The sequence below is a fragment of the Toxotes jaculatrix genome, chromosome 1, assembly GCF_017976425.1.
Source record: "Toxotes jaculatrix isolate fToxJac2 chromosome 1, fToxJac2.pri, whole genome shotgun sequence".
In the NCBI taxonomy this organism is placed as follows: domain Eukaryota; kingdom Metazoa; phylum Chordata; class Actinopteri; family Toxotidae; genus Toxotes; species Toxotes jaculatrix.
This window is the reverse complement of record NC_054394.1, coordinates 24,615,312-24,636,765: the sequence shown is the minus strand read 5'-3', so window position 1 is coordinate 24,636,765 and position 21,454 is coordinate 24,615,312. Positions and strand designations below refer to the sequence as shown.

At 40.2% G+C, this 21,454-nt stretch overlaps 3 protein-coding genes across 9 annotated transcripts; 2 read left to right on the top strand and 1 right to left on the bottom strand.

Annotated features, from left to right (window-relative positions):
- Positions 1-5,008: 5,008 nt before the first annotated feature.
- On the bottom strand, positions 5,009-9,178 carry LOC121181152 (BTB/POZ domain-containing protein 1-like). Of its 2 annotated transcripts, none has more exons than XM_041036981.1 (8): positions 8,712-9,178; positions 8,166-8,322; positions 7,139-7,244; positions 6,853-7,050; positions 6,528-6,720; positions 6,336-6,423; positions 5,925-6,071; positions 5,009-5,823 (listed from the first exon to the last, which is right to left on the bottom strand). In XM_041036981.1, exons 1-8 carry the CDS (start codon positions 9,122-9,124, stop codon positions 5,665-5,667), a joined length of 1,461 nt encoding a protein of 486 aa, XP_040892915.1. In that variant the 5' UTR covers positions 9,125-9,178; the 3' UTR covers positions 5,009-5,664. The 2 variants fall into 2 exon arrangements, with proteins under 2 accessions (XP_040892915.1, XP_040892922.1); XM_041036988.1 differs by having other exon boundaries at positions 6,528-6,657.
- A 171-nt stretch (positions 9,179-9,349) lies between these two features.
- On the top strand, positions 9,350-15,440 carry LOC121181168 (transmembrane 6 superfamily member 1-like). Of its 6 annotated transcripts, none has more exons than XM_041037008.1 (11): positions 9,350-9,420; positions 10,485-10,824; positions 10,979-11,082; positions 11,421-11,518; positions 11,609-11,712; positions 11,824-11,906; positions 12,133-12,251; positions 12,681-12,785; positions 12,868-12,960; positions 13,053-13,172; positions 14,809-15,440. In XM_041037008.1, exons 2-11 carry the CDS (start codon positions 10,733-10,735, stop codon positions 14,998-15,000), a joined length of 1,110 nt encoding a protein of 369 aa, XP_040892942.1. In that variant the 5' UTR covers positions 9,350-9,420; positions 10,485-10,732; the 3' UTR covers positions 15,001-15,440. The 6 variants fall into 6 exon arrangements, with proteins under 6 accessions (XP_040892942.1, XP_040892959.1, XP_040892950.1 ...); XM_041037016.1 differs by having other exon boundaries at positions 9,381-9,420; positions 10,708-10,824; XM_041037025.1 differs by lacking the exon at positions 10,485-10,824 and having other exon boundaries at positions 9,352-9,420.
- A 538-nt stretch (positions 15,441-15,978) lies between these two features.
- zrsr2 (zinc finger (CCCH type), RNA-binding motif and serine/arginine rich 2) lies at positions 15,979-21,437 on the top strand. The gene is made up of 11 exons (XM_041044876.1): positions 15,979-16,254; positions 17,084-17,163; positions 17,271-17,358; positions 17,482-17,590; positions 17,847-17,933; positions 18,388-18,426; positions 18,812-18,942; positions 19,075-19,288; positions 19,459-19,514; positions 19,623-19,732; positions 19,853-21,437. Exons 1-11 carry the CDS (start codon positions 16,211-16,213, stop codon positions 20,761-20,763), a joined length of 1,869 nt encoding a protein of 622 aa, XP_040900810.1. The 5' UTR covers positions 15,979-16,210; the 3' UTR covers positions 20,764-21,437.
- Positions 21,438-21,454: the final 17 nt, after the last annotated feature.

Genomic DNA, 21,454 nt, shown 5'->3' with positions numbered 1-21,454 from the left:
TACAGAGTTCAGTATCCTGACAGCCTGGTGGATGAAGCTGTTGGACAGTCTTGTGGAGCGGGCCCGGAGGCATCGGAACCGTCTCCCTGAAGGCAGGAGGCTGAAGTGGGGGTGTGAGGGGTGTGAGTTGTCTTCCACAAACAGGGATTTACCGGCAAAGAAAAATCAACATTAAACTTTTGCACTGTGGTGGAATGGAAGATGATCAGTGGATTAGTGTCAATGTAATGAACACAACATAAAATTTTACAGTTAAAGAGTTTAACAGTTTCTGGCCGTAAACTCTGTCTTTTGTCATGTTGTTGGTTGCTACTACCAACTCAAGACCTGCTTTGAATTTGTATGTAGAGTGGAATTTGCTATGCACAATATTAGGGTTTCAGATGAAACCGGCTGTCCTTCAGAGTGGGATACACTGACATGCTCCTGAAATCCTCAGGAGGTAGACCCTGTTTGAAGTTCTCATAGCCACCAAGACTAATCCAGGGGTCAACATGTTAATCTGGTCCTTTGGCTGCCACAGAGCATTGAATTTCTCTTACTCATTCACTGCAATCATCTCGTCAATGGAGCATTAAATATTTGGATTTCAGGGTGAGTACATTTTTTATTATAATACTACATTAAGAAAAAAAATCAGCACCACAACATAGTTTCAGTTAAAGGTTCATCCAGCTACTTACTGGAAAGGAGCTCATGAACCCTTTTAGTGCCCCCTGTAATCAGATCCCTTGCTTATTACATTTTAATTAATAAGCTGTTAATGCACAGTGAGTTTCGGAGTGTGAGCAAAGGAAAACAATAGAGAGAGCCACAGTGAAGGACCAGTGAGAGTATCCTCGGTCTGGTCTGCCATGCTGTCAGGCTTCATGTGGCCTGTTTGTGACAATGCAATGTGACAGCAATGGAGACAGTGTGCTGGAGGCCATGTCCTTGATGATGAACTCATCCACTACAATCATAACTCTACCACCCCCACCCCCACCCCTTCTGAGTGCATACACACATACACGTGTGTGCACAAAACACTACAGCCTCCCCACCAACACACACACACACACACACACAGACACCACATCCCCCAGCCCCTGCAGCACTCAGCGACCTACATCTGGTGTTGGAGAACACAGGGGCTAAGGTTGGTCCAGGCCAGCCAGCCCCCAGCAGACAGTGCACAGTGTTCATGTAGCGTGTGACGTGTGTGAATGGCGGAGTACTCTTGCTGTGCTCTTTCTGGTGCAATGAATGCCCCCAGCTTTCTTTTATTTCTTAGGTACATAGAAATCTGTACACAATTGCACCATGTCACATGAACAAACACGTGGAGATAGTAACCAAGTACTCATACTTGCACTTAGACTTAAAAATAGACCCCAGTAATTGCTGCTGCAGATCAGGTTTGATGACATCTTGTTCCCTGCTCATCCAACTGTATGCGCTATAAGTTAATCATGAAGCCGCTCAGGTCATCCATGTAAAGACGTTCGACTCTGCTGCTGAGGGGTGCTTGTTAGCCTGATTATATCTGGTTTTATCTCCACTGGGACAAGTTGGCAAACTTTGGGAATACTCAGTGGTGGAAAAAGTATTCAGATCCTTTACTTAAATAAAAAATATCAATACAACAATGTAAAAATACTCAATTACGAGTAAAAGCATTATTATCAGCAAAATTAATAAAATGACAGATGTCAGCGAAATTAACAAACTGACCGACTTGCTCTGCAGAAGACATTATTAGATTGTCAATTGTGATGCATCACTGTGCACGTTGAATTGCACTTGCAAGTGCAAGCTCTTATCTTGAACAATGTGCTGTATTTTATAAGCTCATATTTTGATGTATATTTCTAGTAGATAAAGTAACTAGGAACCATAGCTGTACAATATGACCCTCTGAAGTGTTGTGGAGTAGAAGTATACATTTGCAGAAAATGGAAATACTGTAACAGTGAAGTACTTGAGTAAATGTACTTTCACTTTCCACCACTGGGAAGTTAAAAAATAGTCTGTCACTTGTTATCAAAACATCCTTGTCCTTGTCTCCAAGAGTTTGGTGAGCACCGACTGAGACATCTGTGAATATGTTACACCTACTCAGTGGCGGTTCTACATTGAACTACTCCCTGGGCAACTCCCCCCTCCAAGCGCCCCCCCCCCCACCATATAGAATAAATATTCTGATTAGCACAAATCCTTCATCACACAAATGAAAACACACTAAAGGAAATCTAATTATAACACTATTAACAAAAACTAACAAACTAACAAACTAAAACTAAAACCTTTCTGGCCTTCCTTGATGCAAAATCATCAATAATGTCATCATATGAAACCTGCTCCCCTATTGACTGATTGATACTGATGACAGCAAGGCCAGTGAGCTATTCCTGACACATGGTTGACCTCAGGTACGACTTGAAAAGCTCCTCTCTGCTTGAGATGACTGGCAGAGTAAGTGCAAAAATACACAAGACTAAAATGCATGCAGCATCTCAACCAATGTAATCATATTTTTATAAAAAGGAAATTAAAAGTTGTCTCACATAAGTGCTACAGGAAGAGCGCAACACCTACTGTTCTGTCCATCTCTATCATCCAAAGCAGTGCTTTGCCCAAGGGACAGGCTGAGATGTCATCTGAATTACACTCAACACACTGAGGATCTTTTCAGTGTGGAAATGTTGCAGGTTTGAAAATGATGTTCATTTTGTTTTGTTTTGTTTCCAAGGGAGGAACATTCTTACATTCAGCAGTGTATTACATGGAAATTTTGTATCCACTCTTCAGTCTGCGCTGCTTACTTCCAACAAGACTGCAATTAGACTTCAGGATGATGAGCATCAACACCCTGCAGAGCACCTCACTGATCCACCGCTGAAAATTTACATTTTTGAATATTAATGAAAGTCACACTCAAAGGGCACAGACGTGGATTTCCTTTGAATAGAACAAATGTTCCAAAATAGGCTAAGTCAAGGTATTTGGTTCATTTTGTTGGCCCTGGTGACTTGGTAACTTAAAAAAAAAAAGATGTTGAGCTAAAATTTTGACTTACCAAGTCAAAATTCTGATTTACTAATTAACATTTATTTTATCTATTTAGTTTTATTTGCAAAGGAACATGTACAATATAAAACATAAATGTTAGTGGGTGTGGTGTTAGTGGTGCTCACCACACAGTTCTATACATGTACTCTGTAATTAATTACCCAACTGTCTTACATCATTGGAATACAGATTGCATAACTCCTACCAGCTGGACAAGAAGACACACACACACACACACACACACACACACACACACACACACACACACACACACACACACACACACACACACACACACACACACACACACACACACACACACGGATAAACAGAAATACAACCACACACAAGAAAATCACAAATCATTTCCATGGATCAGTAAGCTAATAGCCTCCACACTCAAACCCATATCCCAATAAGCTTCATATTTGCCTCTTTATAAGTGGAAACTTTCCTCCATCATCCTTTAAATGTAAGGAGCTTTCTTTGAGGTTGTTTTTATAGTCCCTTAAGACTTTTAAACATTTTTCACACAACACAGGTGAGAGCAGAGGACTGTTAGTGCTGTAGTCTATTTGTCCTGTTTTTTTCAGCAGTTTGTATCTGGTGGGTGGTTAAAACCTGCCTCAGTCTGATTTTCTTGGTTCTTTCTGTCATAAAGGCTGTCTAAGTGGGCAGTCAGCAGGAGAAGCTCTCAGGTCCCGGTGACTCACCTGACAGCCTCTGTGGATCACTCTCCTCGTCAAAGCCCACTCACAGCTGTCTAAAGTGGCCTTATTTCCACTGCCTGTCTCGTATGAATGTGCAGATTATGCAGTCTAAGAGCACTTCATCTTTGTGCTGTAGACGCAGCGTTCAGCAGACAACACAGCTTTATTTTCTTTTTTCACTAGGAGAATAAGAACAGAACACATCCAAAAGGATATAATCTAGCATTACTGAGATTTGCATCAGGATTTAGGAGGACACACACAAGCTAAAATGACAATGCTCATTAGTTTTCTGGATCTATCTCCGTCATATTTGAGGGACACATTACTTTGCTGCATTTTTGCACTTTTAAAACATCAGATGTATGAACCTTATTACAAGGGTTAATTAAGCGTTCACATTAATTCCTTTTCATAACATTTAGACACTGCAACAGTGACATGAGCACAATACTGTACGATCAAAAGCTTATTATCTATCAACAACATTTTGGCTTGCGACCCCTTAAAATGAACTATTTCCAGTGATGGAAAGTAGCTACATTTCCTCAAGCACTATGCATGAGTTAAATCTGTGGGGAAATGTACGTAAATATTAACATTTTATGCTCAAACTCCTTTCAGAGGCAAATACTGTACTCATTTCTCCACTATATTTTTGACAGCTATAATTAAACTATAATTAATTATTAAATTAAAAATTTCATCCAAAACATTAAATAGGCTTTTACATCATCTTACATTAAACTACCCAACAGTACATAAAGCAAGTAGGAATTTCTCCACCTGAACCATCTGCAAGATTAAAATGCTACTCATGTGGTAGTTTCCTTTTTTTTTTTTTTAATTTTCATCCCCTTGATCATCTCACAGTCCCTTAGTTTTAACCTCCAAGTTGGGAACCACTGGCCTACCCTTCCCAATCTGCAGTTTGTGTCATGTCATTATCTGCCGCTTATCTGGGTCCAGGCCCAGTCCACAATACACCGAGGTCCTATGGCACCTCCCACGGGTGGTGGGCCCACGGGAGGAGGTGCTGCCAAACCCACGACCCCGAGATGGAGTCTCATGCTCTACCAACTGAGCTAACTGGGTGGCTCTGCAGTTTATCTGTTTAGTAATTTGATAGCTCTAGATTATAGAGTATTTAGCATCACCTAGTGACAGAAAAAGGAATGATATAGGCTATACATACAATTTACCCAAGAGCAACTTCATCTGGAGTTTATCAAAGCAAACAGTCTTACTTTGGTCTTATTACATTTTATTGCCAAAAAAGTTTTTCATTTAATTTTTTTTTTTTCAACATATTAATTAAGTGCTAAGCAAACATGAAGTCAGAAATTACAGCATGTACCACTGGCAAAGTTACACAACACACATGGATCCTTTACAAAAATTACTTAAAGACACCTGCTGAATAAATGATAACAGTGCACAATAAAAAAATAAGCAAATATTATACTTTCGATAAATGCATCACCAAAAACTGACAAAATAACAATATGAAATGGCATCAACCAACAAATGGTAGCCGTTTTTGTAGTTTCGCTCGTGCAGGATTAACTCCTGCACTGGCAGCTTACTGATAGTAACACACAGACAGGACATTAGTATTTAGATCACTTAAAACTGATGATATAGTTTATGCCCCAAAGTTGTTGTTTTTTTCACACCTGAGCTGTGATTTTCCCACAACTCCGTCAGTTTCCACAATCTTGATCATGTCTTTACACGCCTATGGTATAGACAGATACACACATACAGCATACACATGCGCACACACACACATTCTTTATTCCAACTGGGATCATGAGGCACTGTGTATATCTCCAGCAATCCAGTCTTCCCAGCAGTCTGAGGTCTCGCTGGTTCAGTGTACCTGCATGACACCGTGTTAAGTCTAAGTGTAGTAGATGATCTCTGGTATCTGACCGTCCTCCACTGATGTACCATTGTTATTTCCAGGTGAGCTAAAAAAGAAGAATGTTGTCTTGGTCCCTGTTGCTGATTCCTGGGTCACTTTCTTCAACCCTTTTGTGCCGTAGTGTGAATCTGAGCCCTGAGTTGTGAAATTTCAAAAAAGGGCACTGGGTTAATCCTTATCATGGGGAAAACAGATTACATTCATTGAGACGATTCAGGACATTTTTTTAAACTGACCTTTAAGGTGGCACATGCAGTGTAGCTGACATTGGGTAGGATTTCCACAGGCTCCTTGAACATCACTCTGAATGTGTTTGCTGTGCCGTCACAGCTAAAACCTGTGTCATTCTGGCCCAGTGTAATGCGTTTGTCGCTCTCTAAGATCTACAAAACAAGATAATGTCTTTATTGAATGAAGCACAGGGTGCACAGGAAAAAAAAATCAAAGTTACAATGACTTTAAATTGTTAAAAAAAACAGCTGGCAGGATACTTTGCATTTGCACTGTGCCTTATATAGTTTTTGATAACTGACAGTAACACAAAACACAGTGCTGGGTGTTGATTTACCCATATAGTGAAAAGTGAGCAAGTTAAGTTCAGGAGCAACCTTTATCTCTTCCACTGAAACTACATCATATTAAGTTACCTGTATGTTGACCTGATAGTCAGTGGGTCCATGTATTGAACCATACAAGCCAAATCCCACTATGGATATTCTTCTGTTAACATTGAATCTTTAAAAGGAGAAAGACAGAAAGAAAAAAAATTAGAAAAAAAAAAGTAATTTCAAATCATTCCGCTCAGATTAATAGCTGCCCAACAATGTTCATCTCCTCACCTGATTCTGTCACTGGTACCACTGTACCCCCATCGACTCTCAACCTGCTGGAATCTATTAATGCTGCACTCCTCCCCCCTGAGGCAGCAGCGGGGCCTGTCAATGTAGTCGACCCGTGGTTTGGGGTTTACTGTAAAGTGTAAAAACAGATTTACCACCTCCCGATCGAACAATATTCCAGACTGGGCAGGCCCTGTTGCACAAGAAAAAATATCAAACTGATTTCTGTGGTTTGAGTTGTATGGACACATCAGGAACATCTCAGTGTAGTGCTGAACAACCACTGCATCATGAGAAATAAGCTGTATTTTTGTGATACGCTTACCTGCAGCAAACTCCTCAACAGTCATGAGCGGAAAGCGGATAAGTGGGAGGGCTTTCCCCAGAACCTTCTGTTTGTTCTCCGAGGTCAGGGGAAGCTGTTGTCTGTAACACTCTGCCTCTGCCCAGCGTACCACCGCCCCAAACAGACGGTTCTCCCTGATGCTGAGTGTGTCTCTTTCTAACACTGCACATAAGGTGTCTACACATACAAACACACAGAATATTCATGAGTTCACAGCCAATCAAGTTGCACAAAAGGAAATATCAGGTCAGTAAGACTCACATACCAAGGTCGATATCTGTAAAGCCCTCTGCGTTTATTGCATCTGCAGTGCTTTTGTCGATGGTGTCTAAGCAGAGACTGGCAAGTTGAGGCTCATCGAATAACCTTGCCTGTAATGAAAGCACAAAACAAGCCACATAAGTATTTATCAGTCGATTCTAGTGATTTACGTTATGCGCACCAAAGTAGAACTGATGCAATTAAAAAAAAAAAAAAAACAAAGGTAACGCTTTATTTACTAAATATTGTGCCAGATTAACCCAAAAGATGTTTGGGGAAATAAAAGTTTAATTTTAATGAAAACACTGAAAAAGGATTTTTGATATCTTGTATTCTAACCACCATATTTGGTAAATTCTATATTTAAGTCTGACAAATTTGGGTTTTTGGCAAAAACATCCTTCAAACGTCATTAAATGTTAATGAAATTAAAATGGGTGGGCAAACAGTGGCAGGGATAATTACACTGCTGGGTATGTGTCTTCTAATTTAGGTGGCTTATAGATGTTTATTCTTAGTGTTGTCATGTTGGACAAGAAAAGAGGAGTGGGTTTTGATCAGAAAGCAAATGAGCATGCACCCAAAAGGCGTAGCATGGAGCAGCAGAACAAAATCCTGAACCCAAACAAACAGCAGCACAAACCAAAAATAGAAAAGCTAATGTCATAAAAACTCTACCAGCAATGGCTGTGAGATGGTCTGCTGTGGACAAAAAGAGAGAAAAATGGCTTCATCCGGCATTATAAGGGCTGCTGTCAGACAGTTTGCAGCAGGTGGAAAGAACAGTGCAAAACTGTTATTAAATTATTTCATATATTGCCCCAGAAAATACCTTTAAAAATCAAATCAATCTCTACTGAAACCTTCAGCTCCTGCCCTTAAGATTCTCTTATTCTGGTGCCTTATGTCTTAAAGTGTGAGTTCACCTGAAACGCTATGAATCTATTTTCTCACTTTTCCGCTGGTGGTGTCTGGCCAAGCATCATTTGAGTTTTTGAGTGTTAAATACATGGGATGTGACTGAAAATAACCTGAGTGAGGAGCATGAATGCATTGTCAGCTCTGAGGTGCTTGGTGAGGAACTCCACACAGTGACCCTCCAGTGCAGGGACCGCGTACTTCTTAGCCGTATACAGAGTCGTCATCACAGTCTCCGGGCCGATGTGGACCTCGTCAGAATATAGGAACCTGTACAGAAGAAAAAGGCGTTCATGTTGTTACCCACAGCATAAATTCAAAAACGTATAGCAATCGCATTTTAGGCTGACAAATGTTAAAATATGAAATGAATCTGCATTATGCAGGTGGTGTCAAAATACAGCCAGTTCCTGAGTTTAGTTCCAGTTTATGATTTATGTTTTTAATTATTCTTTTTTTTATTAGGTTTTTATATTTTTTTAATAATGATGCACTGACTGGAGCGCACTTTAAATTTCGTTGTACCTGTGACAATGACAATAAAGATCTATTCAATCCTCCTTCGAACGTAACTGGGGCTGGAGCTTGCTGGAGGTTCAGATAAACTACTCGCTCAGGGGTCTTGAACTTGTTCACTGCACGGTGATCACATGTCCTACCTGAGCAGGGCGAGAAAGGCTGCAGGCTCCACATCAGGCAGCTCTATCTCTGCCGAAGTGGTGGCCATCCCTCCGTTGAACATGGCATCAAAGACGGCACTGCCAGCGGCCAGGACGAATTTATGGGCCGGTATCCTCTGGGCCTGCCTGCCCTTCCCCACTATGAACCTGACGTCGCTGAGCAGCTCGTTGTTGAAAAGAAAGGCGAAGCGCTCCTTCAGGGAGCTCTTTGTCGCCTGCCAGTTGTACACGGGCTCCCGGTGTAGGCCGAGGACAGGCGGGGAGGCTGACGGCGCAGGACCGGAGACTGGCCCGTTGGAGATCGCCGCAGCGGCTCCAGACTGAGCCGAGTTGGATGCTGCCTCCTGGACGTCATGGTTTGACGCCAAGCTGCCGCCGCTCCCGGTCGCCATAACGAAACACTTCTATTTTTTCTTTGTTCTACTCCACAATGTTTCGCTAATAACTGACGAGCAAACACCGACCTACCGTGCGTGTTGTTATTTATTTACGTCGTATCCATCGCCGCGGACGCCATCGCTCCTTGATGCGTAGCTACCTGCTAGCCACCGTCTCTCCAGAAATGACGCAAGCGTACACTTCCTCCGAAACAGTTTCTTTTTCAATAATCTTTATTCCTGAATTCAAGGGTGACAAACAAACAAACAAGTAAACAAACGGGAATTAAAGATGAACAATCCAGGCAAACGTGAGTTGTTTTTTTTTTTTTTTACTCATATAATATGTTTTGAATGTCTTATTTAAAGGGGGTGGTATCCTTCAAACATACAGCAAACTTTAATGAGTAAATTACGAAATTACTATTTTGCCATAATAAAAACTAAACATTTAAAATTTCTCTGAACGTACGTGCACTTGAGTTTTTTTTTATTTTCACACCACTTTCTAGTTCTACTTCTTCTGGGGAAATATTCTACTTTTTTCTCCACCACAATTACTTTACAGCTTTATTTAATGTTAACTTCACAAATCATGTCTTTTGTTTGTCATAAACTACGGTACAGCTAAAGTACACCTGAAACTGGCAAATATTTTGATAATCGTTAATGTAATTTCCCAAGCAAAATGCCAAACATTTCATGGTTCCAGCCAATGGAGAAAACAACAGCAGATTACTCCATAATGAAAATTATCTTATGCAAAATATTTACAATTAGCTTTTCACTATTGCTTTGTGAAATGCACGATTTGTTATTCATTTTTTTAAACATCCTGCTGACCCCTAGATGTCAGTGTGCGCAACTTTCAATAGAAGAACATAAACAAACCCTTGTAGCCTATTTATAGAGGATAATAATGAAAACTAAACTTACTATAATTGCTCTGCTAAGCACTGTAAGGCAGGTTCACAGTGAGTATGAGCAGCTGTGAGGTGTGGAAGGGGGCTTTGGCCCACTCCCGATCTCTATACGGACAGAAGCAGGATTATACTGTGGGAAACACTACTGTAATATGAAAGGCTCTGTCCTTACAAACTAAGTTAGTCCCGGTAATTTGCTTACGCAACTTATTTACTCCTCTGCTACATCCCTGTAATGATGCATGCTTGTTAGAGATCAGTAAGTTGTCATTTCTCTGTTCAAGCGGAATTTGTGTTATATGGTTCATACACACACACACACACACGTATATGTATATAAGCGGAATAAGTCCTTACTAAAAACTGGTTTGGGAGGGCTGCTGTCTTTGTAATACAAGAAAAGGTGTGTGTGTGCGTGTGCACGCGTGTGCGTGTGTGTGCGTGTGTGACAGTAGGTGGGAGGCAGAGAGCTGGTGAGAGAGAGAGGGCGTGAAAGCGAGACAGACCAGAAGAACAAGACAGAACATGCACCCTGGAGCTGAGTTGCATGTGTATACCTTGTTTACATTGCTAGACACAGCGCGAGTTTTTCCCCATTCTTTGAAATGTGATTAACTTAACATCAACGTTTTTTTTTGCTGCTGAATTATTTTAAATTCTCAATTCTCGGATAAGAGAAATCGCTCAAACCTGTTCCGCAATGAGCGCGTCTGCAGGGACTGGGGTGTTTGTGCTCTCCCTGATGTCCATCCCCATCTGTTATTTGTTTAATTCCCTCATTTACAACAACAGGTAAGTGAGAACAGGCCAGCATCTGTTCATTTTTGAATCTTACCTCTAATTTCAATGCTGGTGAAAATAATTTTACCAATACGTGGTGGAATAAATTGCATAAAATCAACTTGTCAGATTTTTTAAAAATATACATTTTTCACATTGCATTTAGTGCTGATGCTTTCTTCTTCGCTGGGTGTACAACAGTCCTTATCCTGGCCATTTCAGTGCGGTTCATGATCAAGAAGAAGGCTCCAGCAGATCCTCTTTTCTATGGTATGAATTCTCAAATGCATGTTTCTCGTTGTGATCAAAATATTTTTAATTTCTGCAGTCTTTGGAGAGAAATACTGATTTTAAACCAAATCATCATCATAGTTTGACTTTTGAATCAAAATAGAGATGTCAGAACACTAATGGGCTTTAGAAGTTTTTGTATGAGTGTCTGGTGTTTGATAGATAAAATCTTGTGGGGTTAAATGTGATACACACCACTTTTGCATGGTCCATCTCTGACAGAAATGTATAATTCCAGGCTTCAGAGCCAGTAAATTTAAAGTGTTTACTCTACTTTGTCACACAATTTAAATAAAAGCATGCATCTATCTGTGCAGTGTTTGCAGTGCATGCATTCCTCAGTGTGGTGAATCTGATCATTGGGCTGGAGCAGGACAACATCATTGATGGATTTGTCACGTTTTACCTCAAAGAGGCAAGTGCTGTGCTGTGCATCGTGTTTGTGAATGACCTATATGTTTCATCTTATCTGTAAGGGTGCTGATAAATCTACCCTGTGTTTCAGGCAGATCCACATATTAATACAGCACATGGGCACATGATCTCCTATTGGGATGGCTGTGTGCACTATCTCATGTATCTGCTCATGATTGCAGCAATTACTTGGGGGTAATACTTAAGTTAAAGTTTACACAATCTATCCATCTATCTGTCTGAATCTTTGGAAGTATAATGTATTCATCTGGCTTTGACAATGGCAGTGTTACGTGGTTTGAACAGGGACAGTTACCGGGCCATTGGACTCTACTGGGTGGGATCTTTTCTCATGTGTGCCATAGTCTACATTCTTGGGAATGCTGTTGGTAAGTACACTAAAAATAATGGCATACTTTAGATGGCTAGTGTAGGGTAGTCCATGTAACTCACTGCAAATACTTTCCCTGGGAATACTATAACGGTCCAAACTTTACTTTTTTGTAGACTAGAAATGAAAGACGTACATCTTACTGTAAATAGTGCTACATTTAGTACTGTTTTGCTCTCTGTCTTTCCCACGGCAAGATATAACCTTGTACTGTCTTTTCACAGGGAAGTATGGGACCCTAGTTGGTCCTCTGTTCCTCCTCCACATGCTGTATATCTCAATGTCTGTCTGGGCCTGTTTCCGCATCTTCAGCCAGCCCTCCACACGAGACTTACAGAGGACAGTAAGTCAGAATCAAAACTGGCAGTTTTGACAATGAATACATTATCTGAAACATTCCCATACATAGCATGTACTCATATTTGAGAAAGTGCAAATATTGCAGTTCAGTTTTGAAACATGCAACATCACAATTTAAGCATCTTTTTTTCAATATTGTATTCTGAGAATATTTCAATAATTAAACATTAAAGTGAAAGACATGATGGAATTATACTATGCAGGAAGTACACACTGAAAGCATTACACAGAATGTCTAAATACTTTACAACTTGTTCTTACAAATGGTCCTCACAAACTTGAGTTTTTGTGTGTCTGTGATTGAGATCATTTCAGCATCTGACACTGCACCTGTGAGTGTGTGACAGAGCCAGCCAGTGTATGTGATAGAGATCACTGTTTGAACATCATGATGTTGTTTTCTCTCTGTTAGAACATCCAAGAGGCTGAAAGAAAAAGTTTACTCCACAGACCTCTGGACTTACTGTTCATTGTCTACCTCATCCCTGCTTTAGCTTTCTGTGTCTTCAGAGGCCTGGTAAGATGATCAACTGCCCAGTTTACACAATGTCTCTACATACTGTAGACTGCCTCTCTACTTAGGACTGTCTATATTTTAGGTTGTTCTGGACTGTTCCAGCAAATGTTGTCAAGACTACACTCAGCAGTATGAGCCTTACCTGAAAGACCCCTCAGCGTATCCTAAAATTCAGGTAACTCAGAGACATTAAACCTGCCAAAACTACATCTTAACACTGGAATTACACAGATCTCTGAAGCAGTGAACTGTATTTGTGTTTGTCAGATGCTGGTGAGCATGCTGTACTCTGGCCCATACTACATCATTACTCTCTATGGGCTGTTGGTCCCAGGATGTGAGTGGATGCCAGAGCTGACTCTTGTACACTCAGGAGCACTGGCACAGGTATGTACTGCTAGTTATTGCTGTCCCTCTGTCACTGGGGACTAGGCCTTTGTATTTCAAGACCTTGCACACCCACACAGGTGCAGCCACTTATTCTGGCAGATTGGACTTCTGTTTGGGTTGAAGTTAGACAGAGCTCTGGTATATCCACACCCACATGTCCTCAATCAGTGATGAGTGAAAACACCTGTATGTGTGAACCACAGATGTGTAGGACTTGGAAAGCCCCTACACTTTGGAGCACTTTACTGATTAAGATTAGACACAAACATTTTTAACTTAAATCAAATCTCCTTACAGTGTTTTTAATACGAAAGCTTATACAGATATTTAATTTTCCTCTAGTTTTACCATTTCACTCTTGACATCTTATTGTTCAATCTACTTTTTTTCCTTATTAAATATATTTGGAAGAGCATTAATATACATTTTTCATGTATATTAGCTTCCCTATAGGTGCTTAAGGTGGTTTTTGCCTTTTGCAGCCACACAAATGTCTTCAATCCGGAAGAGTTATGTGCAAAATATTTTCTTTCCCAAATGACATCATCCTTTCAGGTAAATTAGGTAGAGTGGGCATCTGGCCAAATCTAGGCTTCTCCCTAACCTTCTCCAGTATATAGTGGTTGCAGAATGATTTCTGTTTAGGTTATTCCTCTGTGCAGTCAAACACCAGTGTGTCTGCATGAACAGATATGGTCTGAATCAGCGGCATATGCATATCTGTTTACATCTAAAGATGGAAACTCTGAAGAGGGGTGAGAGCAGTCAGTCACATCTCCACAACACAAAGCAGCTATTGTGTTTGAGCTGCAGGCTGGCGCGTCACTCACCGGCAGGATAAGGGCAGAAGCTGACTTCAGACCAGGAGGAATGGTGGTATTGGTGGTATTCACTTAGATGTCAGCTGTTCGGCCAGGCTATAAATAGGGAGGCTGATGCTCCGTCAGTCGTGGTTGCTATGAGACATGTCATGTGTCTCTTTTCAGTGACTTTCTATGAAAAAGGTAACTGGCAGGAGTCTGTTAGATTGAAAAATATTTGAGGATGAGTGGCAGTACCAGAATTTGTCCAGCTTATGTGGCTCAACAGTCTATTAAAGGAGTAATCCACCCTAAAACAACCGTTGCCTAAGTTTATTTTGTTGTTTTACTTTTGTTTTCTTATATTTATTCTTTTATATGAACTGTAAAATGTAGACAATGTGATGTCTTGTCAAGATTTGCATTGCTACAAAAAGGGAAACAATAATTCTGGAAAGCTAGTAAAAGGGTGGAGGGCGTAGTCAGTGATTGTGTTTTTCCTTCATGAAAACAGGATCCTCATGGGAAATTCCAATAAGACTTTATTTAAATATTAATCAATGGTAGTATAATACTTAATAATACTTATTCATACTAATATAATAAACTGAAAAATCTGTTTAAACTTTTGTACGGATTTTGTTCAGATATCAGTGAGACATCATCATCATGTACCTGTTACATCAGGTGAACAAGATATTCAAAATATGTGAAACCTTCATGAGCAAGCGATTTAAGAAAACAATCTTGTTGTTGATGTTTATACACTAACTGTGAAGCTTTTAGTCATCGTTGTAATTTTCCCATTTTTCTCTCTCTGCTTTACTTCACAGGCCCAGTTCTCTCATATCGGTGCGTCTCTTCACACACGGACGCCGTTCTCCTACAGAGTGCCTGCTGACAGCCAGCTGGTCTTCTTGCTGGTTAATGTCCTGTACGCTCTGGTGCCTCAGGCTCTGTGCTACCGCTGCTGCAGTAGGCCTGCCTTCTTTCTTAGGCCAACGCCAGAGAAGAAAAGTGAATGACACAGAGTGTAAGAGGGAGAGAGAGTGCCAGGGATGTCAGGGATGCCTAAACAAAAGGCTGAAGTACTTGCAAAGTACCGCTTACAGTGTTTGCAGTTATTATCCGTTGCTATTTTTGGAGAAGGAGCTGCCACCTGTAACCTTAATGAGGGCTTAGTGGGGTTATTGGAAACCTGACTAAATACTCCATTGTCGACAGAATTTATGTCATGTGGTATTTATGTTCCACTGCTAAATAATGAGTCTTTTTGTGTTTAAAGCAACTGCAAACACAGGAAGGCACACGCAGTGTCACGGTACAGATAATAGATTTGTGTATGGGATTTGAACTTCTATACTTTGTTTTGCCATTGTTGTTGTATTTTTAGTAAGTTTTTGGTTACAAAAAATGCTTTGTTGTTGACACTGAGGTGTCTGTGCAGTGCCTTTTAGGCAATGGTTTAGCAAATAAAGAAATTATTATTCAACCATTTGGTCTGTCATTGTCATATTTTACTTTCCTTGTATTTCCATATTTGATGAAATTCCCACTGACCAATAGCCTTTTGTTATCTCCATGGGAAAGTTTATTGAAGCCATTCATTTTAGGATTAACATCAATGGCTTCAATATCATCCAGAAACGGTTTAAACTTAAGATTTCTTACAGAAAAACATTTAGGTTATCTATACAGAGTGGAAAGAAGTTTCTCTATAGTATGAATAATGTCCTTGTAACAAAGTGCAAATCATCACATTAAATTTATCCTCTAAAACAGACAGAGAAAGGGTTAGAAAACGTACAAATATGTCTATACACATTTTCATTTTCTCTCTATCTACTGCGGTTTCATCAAGATTTTACAACCCAATCACCAATGTGAAAATGTATGTATTTACTGTAAAGTTGTTCATTGTATAATGTATAGACAAAAAGTTAGTCATGATATTTGAATAGGGATTTTGAACCGGTAGTACTTTACAGTAACTCCACCTCTTCCTCTGGCGCTCACGATCAAAACAAGTCCCCATGCAGCTAACTAAAGTTAAGAATAAACAGAAATTATTTGGTCATATCAGGACTTTGGAAAACGAAATCCAGCTCAGAAATTACTCGTCCAGTACGAGAACATTTGGTCAAATGTTTTTTGTTTTTTAACTAAATGCTGATGGGACGAAATAACGGCCTAAAATACGTTGTCGTGCTAACTAGCTAGCTACCGTTTGCTGTGATGGCAGCATCCACTCCCCCACCGATCTCTGCTTCTGAGTTAAGGTCTGTGTCTCTTTTTAAATCTTATGAAATAACATGATAATATTTAGGACATGTAGACTACAACAACATAAAAATAGCATAAACGTCTCTGCAGTGCTGTAACCGTGCTACAGTCCTACTGTTCTTGCTAACACGACGTTTTTAAAATTGAACGTTACCGTTAATGTTAGTTGCGGCCCGGCATACATTATTCCATGCGAAATACCCAATTACGCGTTTAAAACTAAGTCAAACTGCAGCTTCAGGGTACTCTGATAATGTTACAGAACTGAATCAACACTTATTTCACATAGACTGGGCATTAAAGACTGCTTACACTGCTGCGCGGCTGTTTTATTACATTAGACCATATCACTAAAGTTAATGGCAGTAATGAGGAACCTGTTATACATTTTTGCACCACTTATTGTTGTAAAAGGGTATTAAGACATAGTTAGAGCCTTAGTGTTGTTTAAAAAACACTTTTGTATTTGTGAAGTCTTATGAAAGCAAAATAATGGGGATTTCACTGGGTTTTCTCCATCCAGGCAACAGTAGACCAGGTCTAGCTTAAATAACTCAGCCCTCACAATATTTTTCATATGGTGTTTGCTTGGTAAGCATCGCCTGTTTTGTCTTCTCTTTTGTTTTCAGAGATTTTACATGAAAATATTTGTTGTTGTAACCTGGATCTTTGCACCCTTGCTAGCATCAGGGCTCTCGTGTTTCCCTGAGGTTCATAAGAACTGAGATTCCTAGAACTTTTTCACAGCCCCCATTTTGTGTCTGTGCTTGTGTCCACCTTGTATGTGAAATGACATTGTTTCATCTGACATCGGTTTCATTTTAGCCAAAAGCAACGCAGAGCTGCTCAGAGGAAAGAGAGAAGAAAACGGAAACGCCAAGCTCTCGCCCAAGCCAGAGACTGTGGTATGGAGATGCAGCAGCTGTCATCTTGGTGTTGCTGTCAGTTCTACAGTTGTAGCTGCACCATTTGCAGCATTAATTACAACAATTAATAATTTACTCTGGTATAGGTTTAAAAAATGAAGCTGGCTATACACCTGAAGAAGAAGAAATAAATGATGAAGATGATGAGGAAAACCGTATTGCTGAGCAGGAAAGGTAGGTCAATACTAATGTTACTCTGCTGTGAAGCAGCTACACATTCAGTGATAAATAGCACACACACCTTTGATTGCACAGGTTTTTATTAATCTTCATTGTGTTTGATTTGTGTTATCGCAGACTGCGGCTACATGAAGAGTGGTTGGAAAGAGAGAGACTTGCTCAGGAGGAATTCAGGCTGAGGTCTGAGAGGGAAGAAGCTGCAAGGAAAAGAAAAGAGGAGGAGGAGGTAATCTACTGTTTCTACTGTATCATCATAGAGAGCATGTACAGTTCTAGAAACCTGACAAATTATAACAGCTGCTGATAGTGACAGTTTACTCCCAGATTATATGAATAATTGGAGCCTGACACGGGATTACTGATATCAATTAAGGCTTGTTGCTGTGGAGATTAATTGATGACAGTACCTGAGCCTGTTGGACCTATTCTAAATAAAATTTAAATGTTTTATTCATTGGCTTTATGTCTTTTTGTGTTCACAGAGGATGATAAAGGAGGAATGGGAGGCCCAGCAGAGGAGAGAACAAGAAGAAAGAGAGAAGAAGCAGCAGGAGAAACGAGACAGAGAGGTGAAACGGGCCCCAGGAGGATAGAATCAAAAAGACATATATCCTCTTCTGCTTAACCATAAGTTTTTATACTGTCCATGCAGAAGTGAAGATTAAGATATGGTTAAATACATCTCCCTAGCTGAGTGAGTTTTTTGTTTTGAAATGTGTTTTTGCTTTGTGCGTGATTCTTTTAAAATCTTTCCTTGACTGAGCGGCACGAGCAACCATCCTACTCCTTAACTAACCCTTACGGCACCTTCAGCTCTCACAACAAGGATGTATCTTTTACTTTATGTGACACCTGTCTGTGAAATTGTTTTACAAGAGTTCAGAAATCTGGAAAAGGTTCCTCTTAAATGCCAGTGTGCCTACGCGTCGTTGTGAATGTGGTCTTAACCCACAAAAACAGATATGCTGCAGTATGTTGACCTCTACACACTTTTCACCAGCCGTGTCTTTACACCATTTGTAGGAGGCTGTTGAGAAAATGTTGGATGAAGTTGAAAATCAGGTATAAACACACATGAATGTGATACCACATAACTGTATGTTTGTCTTCATTACATTTTTATATTATTTATAGATTTTCAGGGTTTCCCGAGTTGGTGGGTATATTATATCCTATGTCTAATGGGACAGAACTCAGATATATTTTCAAGTTCAAGTTCATAAGTTCAAGGCATCATTGCTATGGAAATAATAGTTTTGGAGCCTGACCAATAAATCGGCCAGACTGATATATCAGATCGTATTAGCTCATTGCAGATGCCAATGACAAGTCTTTTGACTGTATAAGACTAAAACCTAACAGTTACATAAAATGTATAATATATCATTATATTTCATAGCCAAACTATACAGTATATATACTTTTGTGGTAATATTCTCACTTCTAGCTGGCTAATGGAGGACCGTGGATGAATCCTGAGGCTCCGGTGACAGAAAAATCAGAGAACTTTGGGACAGAGCGTGATTTAGATAACTGTCCGTTCTTCCTTAAGACGGGAGCATGTCGATTTGGAGACAGGTACAATCTGTTTCTCTTTTGACATGACTAGCAAAATTCATAAACCTGCTATTTGAGTCGCGTTCGAATGAATGTAGACACATTTTCCCATATTTTTGTGTTTTCTCCTATTGTCTGTCTCTATGAGTCCAGATGTTCTCGGAAGCACATTTATCCCACAGCCAGTCCGACTCTGATGATCCGCAGTATGTTTACGACGTTTGGCATGGAGGAGTCACGCCGTGATGATTACGACGTTGATGCCTGTTTGGAACACAGCGAGGAGGATCTGCAAGAGTCTTTCCTCGAGTTCTACCACGATGTCCTGCCAGAGTTTAAGAGTGTCGGCAAGGTGGTTCAGTTCAAGGTAGGGTGAGATCAGTCAGTATGTCTGCATTCACTGAGTTACAGTCAGCTTTCTGAAGTAAACTGCAAACCTCAAACTGCACTGTTCAGGGTAACACTGACTCATTGGATGATCAAATTATTACCAATAAAAATACTTATTTAGTGCCATTAATACATTTTCTTTTTTAGGTTAGCTGCAATTACGAACCACACCTGAGAGGAAATGTTTACATTCAGTTTGACACGTAAGTTTGTCACACTGTTCCTCTGATTTTTGCCAACTAAATAAACTGTCCGTTGTTTGAATTTTTGGATAAAACTCTTGTCTTCTTTTATATCTGTTGTCTGTCCAGAGAGGAGCAGTGTAAAGAAGCCTTCATCAAGTTCAATGGGAGGTGGTATGCAGGCCGGCAGCTTCACTGTGAGATATGTCCTGTTACACGGTGGAAGAATGCTATATGTGGTGAGAAACGTATTCATGCTGTTATGAGAGGGAGTTTCACTTGGTGACATTAACTGCAGAGACACAAGATTCAGTTCAGTGTATTTACTATCTTACTCGTGTTGGTTTTTCCTGTCTCAGGATTGTTTGACAGACAGAAGTGCCACAAAGGGAAGCACTGTAACTTCCTTCATGTATTTCGAAACCCTGGCAATGAATTCTGGGAGGCCGACAGGGATCTGCACATGTCACCAGACCGCAGCGTCAGGGGAAGTCGCAGAGACGGGTGGCAATCAGAGCGATATGGAGACCGGTCGCGCAGGCAGCGTCACTGCAGCAGAAGCCCACCAAGATCTGAGAGATCTCACAGCAGACGAGACGACAGCAGGCGGAGGAGCAGGAGTCGAGAGAGGAGGTCCTCCCACCAGGACAAAGAGGACAAATGGTCCAGATCCAGACACAGTGAAAGGAGGAAAGACTGGTATCTGAGCAGGAGTAGAGACAGATCAAGGAGTAGAAGTAGAGATAGAGAGCAAGACAGGCTGAGAAACAGGGATAAAGACAGGGAGCACAAGTGTAGGAATAGAAGTGAAGAGAGAGACAGTAGAGACAAAGATGAAGACACTCATAGAGAAGCGAGAGAAAGATCAAGAGGCTCAAGCACTGAGAGGGTAAGAAACAAGCAAAGCAGAGAAAGGAGCCCCAAGAAACCAGATAAAAGTAAGAAAACACCTAATGGTGATACCAAAACACATCGTCACCACAAACACTCAAAAAAGAGTAAGAAGAAGAGCAAGAAGAAGCATAAGAAGAAAAGCCATTTGCCTGAAGGGACGACTTCTTCAGGAGAGTCAGAAAAGGAGAAGGAGTCAGATGAGGAGACAGAGAACCATTCTGTAATGAGTCCCTGTGGAGAGGTAAATGAAGCAGAGCTAATTCTGAAAAACAGTGACGTAGATGACAGCACTGTTACTGAGAAGCTTAGTCCTAAGATAAAAAGTGAACAGCCTAACACAGAAATACCAATGAGTCTGCTAGAAACAGTGACATGAGCACCTTTTAGTGGCTTCCTCATTTTGATCTCTTTTCTCCTTTGAGCTCTGTGAATGTATAAGGAGGAATAAATATTTTTTTGAATAGTGATACACTAAGTTAGCACCCATCACCAGTATGTGCATATGTAAATATTTTGCTTTGGGAAAACGTCGCTTTATCTGGTCCTGTGGCACTATGTGATTATTGTTTCGGAGTAAAAACAATAGAAAACAAAAGATCAGCACCTGGGTTTTCTTTTTTGAATACATTTATTGTTAATAACTTTCAAATATAAGAAAAAAAATGTTGGCAAATGTGTTGGCAGTGTTTAATAGAAAAGTAAGTGAATATCTTTTGTACAAATCAAAGATGAACTTTTTTCATAGTTGATTATGAATGTTCAACAAAAATACCTTGTGGTTTTGAGAGTGCAGATAAAAAAAAAGCTGGACTGCCATTTGGTTTGGGATTTGTATCTGTTCATAGTTTGCTGACTCGTTTTCCTGCATCTTACTGACAAGTGAACAAGCTAACAGATGAATTACTGATGTACCCTGATATGTACAGTTCATCTTCCTATGTTCCTACTCCACAAAGAAACTCAAGGTAAACCTGTCTTTAAATGGACTTTAATACATACATAATACTGGTATATAATATATATATTGTGGCCAAATATTCCCCACATACTTCTTTTTCTGTCAAACA

Excerpts from the sequence above, each read along its gene's own strand:
- LOC121181168 (XM_041037008.1), top strand. The coding sequence starts at position 10,733 with ATGAGCGCGTCTGCAGGGACTGGGGTGTTTGTGCTCTCCCTGATGTCC. Across the intron at positions 12,961-13,052 it reads CAGCGTATCCTAAAATTCAG|ATGCTGGTGAGCATGCTGTA; the intron begins GTAACTCAGAGA and ends TGTGTTTGTCAG. Across the intron at positions 13,173-14,808 it reads ACTCAGGAGCACTGGCACAG|GCCCAGTTCTCTCATATCGG; the intron begins GTATGTACTGCT and ends TTTACTTCACAG.
- zrsr2 (XM_041044876.1), top strand. The coding sequence starts at position 16,211 with ATGGCAGCATCCACTCCCCCACCGATCTCTGCTTCTGAGTTAAG. Across the intron at positions 17,934-18,387 it reads AGGAGAAACGAGACAGAGAG|GAGGCTGTTGAGAAAATGTT; the intron begins GTGAAACGGGCC and ends CACCATTTGTAG. Across the intron at positions 18,943-19,074 it reads GCATGTCGATTTGGAGACAG|ATGTTCTCGGAAGCACATTT; the intron begins GTACAATCTGTT and ends CTATGAGTCCAG.
- LOC121181152 (XM_041036981.1), bottom strand. The coding sequence starts at position 9,124 with ATGGCGACCGGGAGCGGCGGCAGCTTGGCGTCAAACCATGACGTCCAG. Across the intron at positions 6,721-6,852 it reads TGTTGAGGAGTTTGCTGCAG|GGCCTGCCCAGTCTGGAATA; the intron begins GTAAGCGTATCA and ends CTTGTGCAACAG. Across the intron at positions 6,072-6,335 it reads ACTATCAGGTCAACATACAG|ATCTTAGAGAGCGACAAACG; the intron begins GTAACTTAATAT and ends CTTGTTTTGTAG.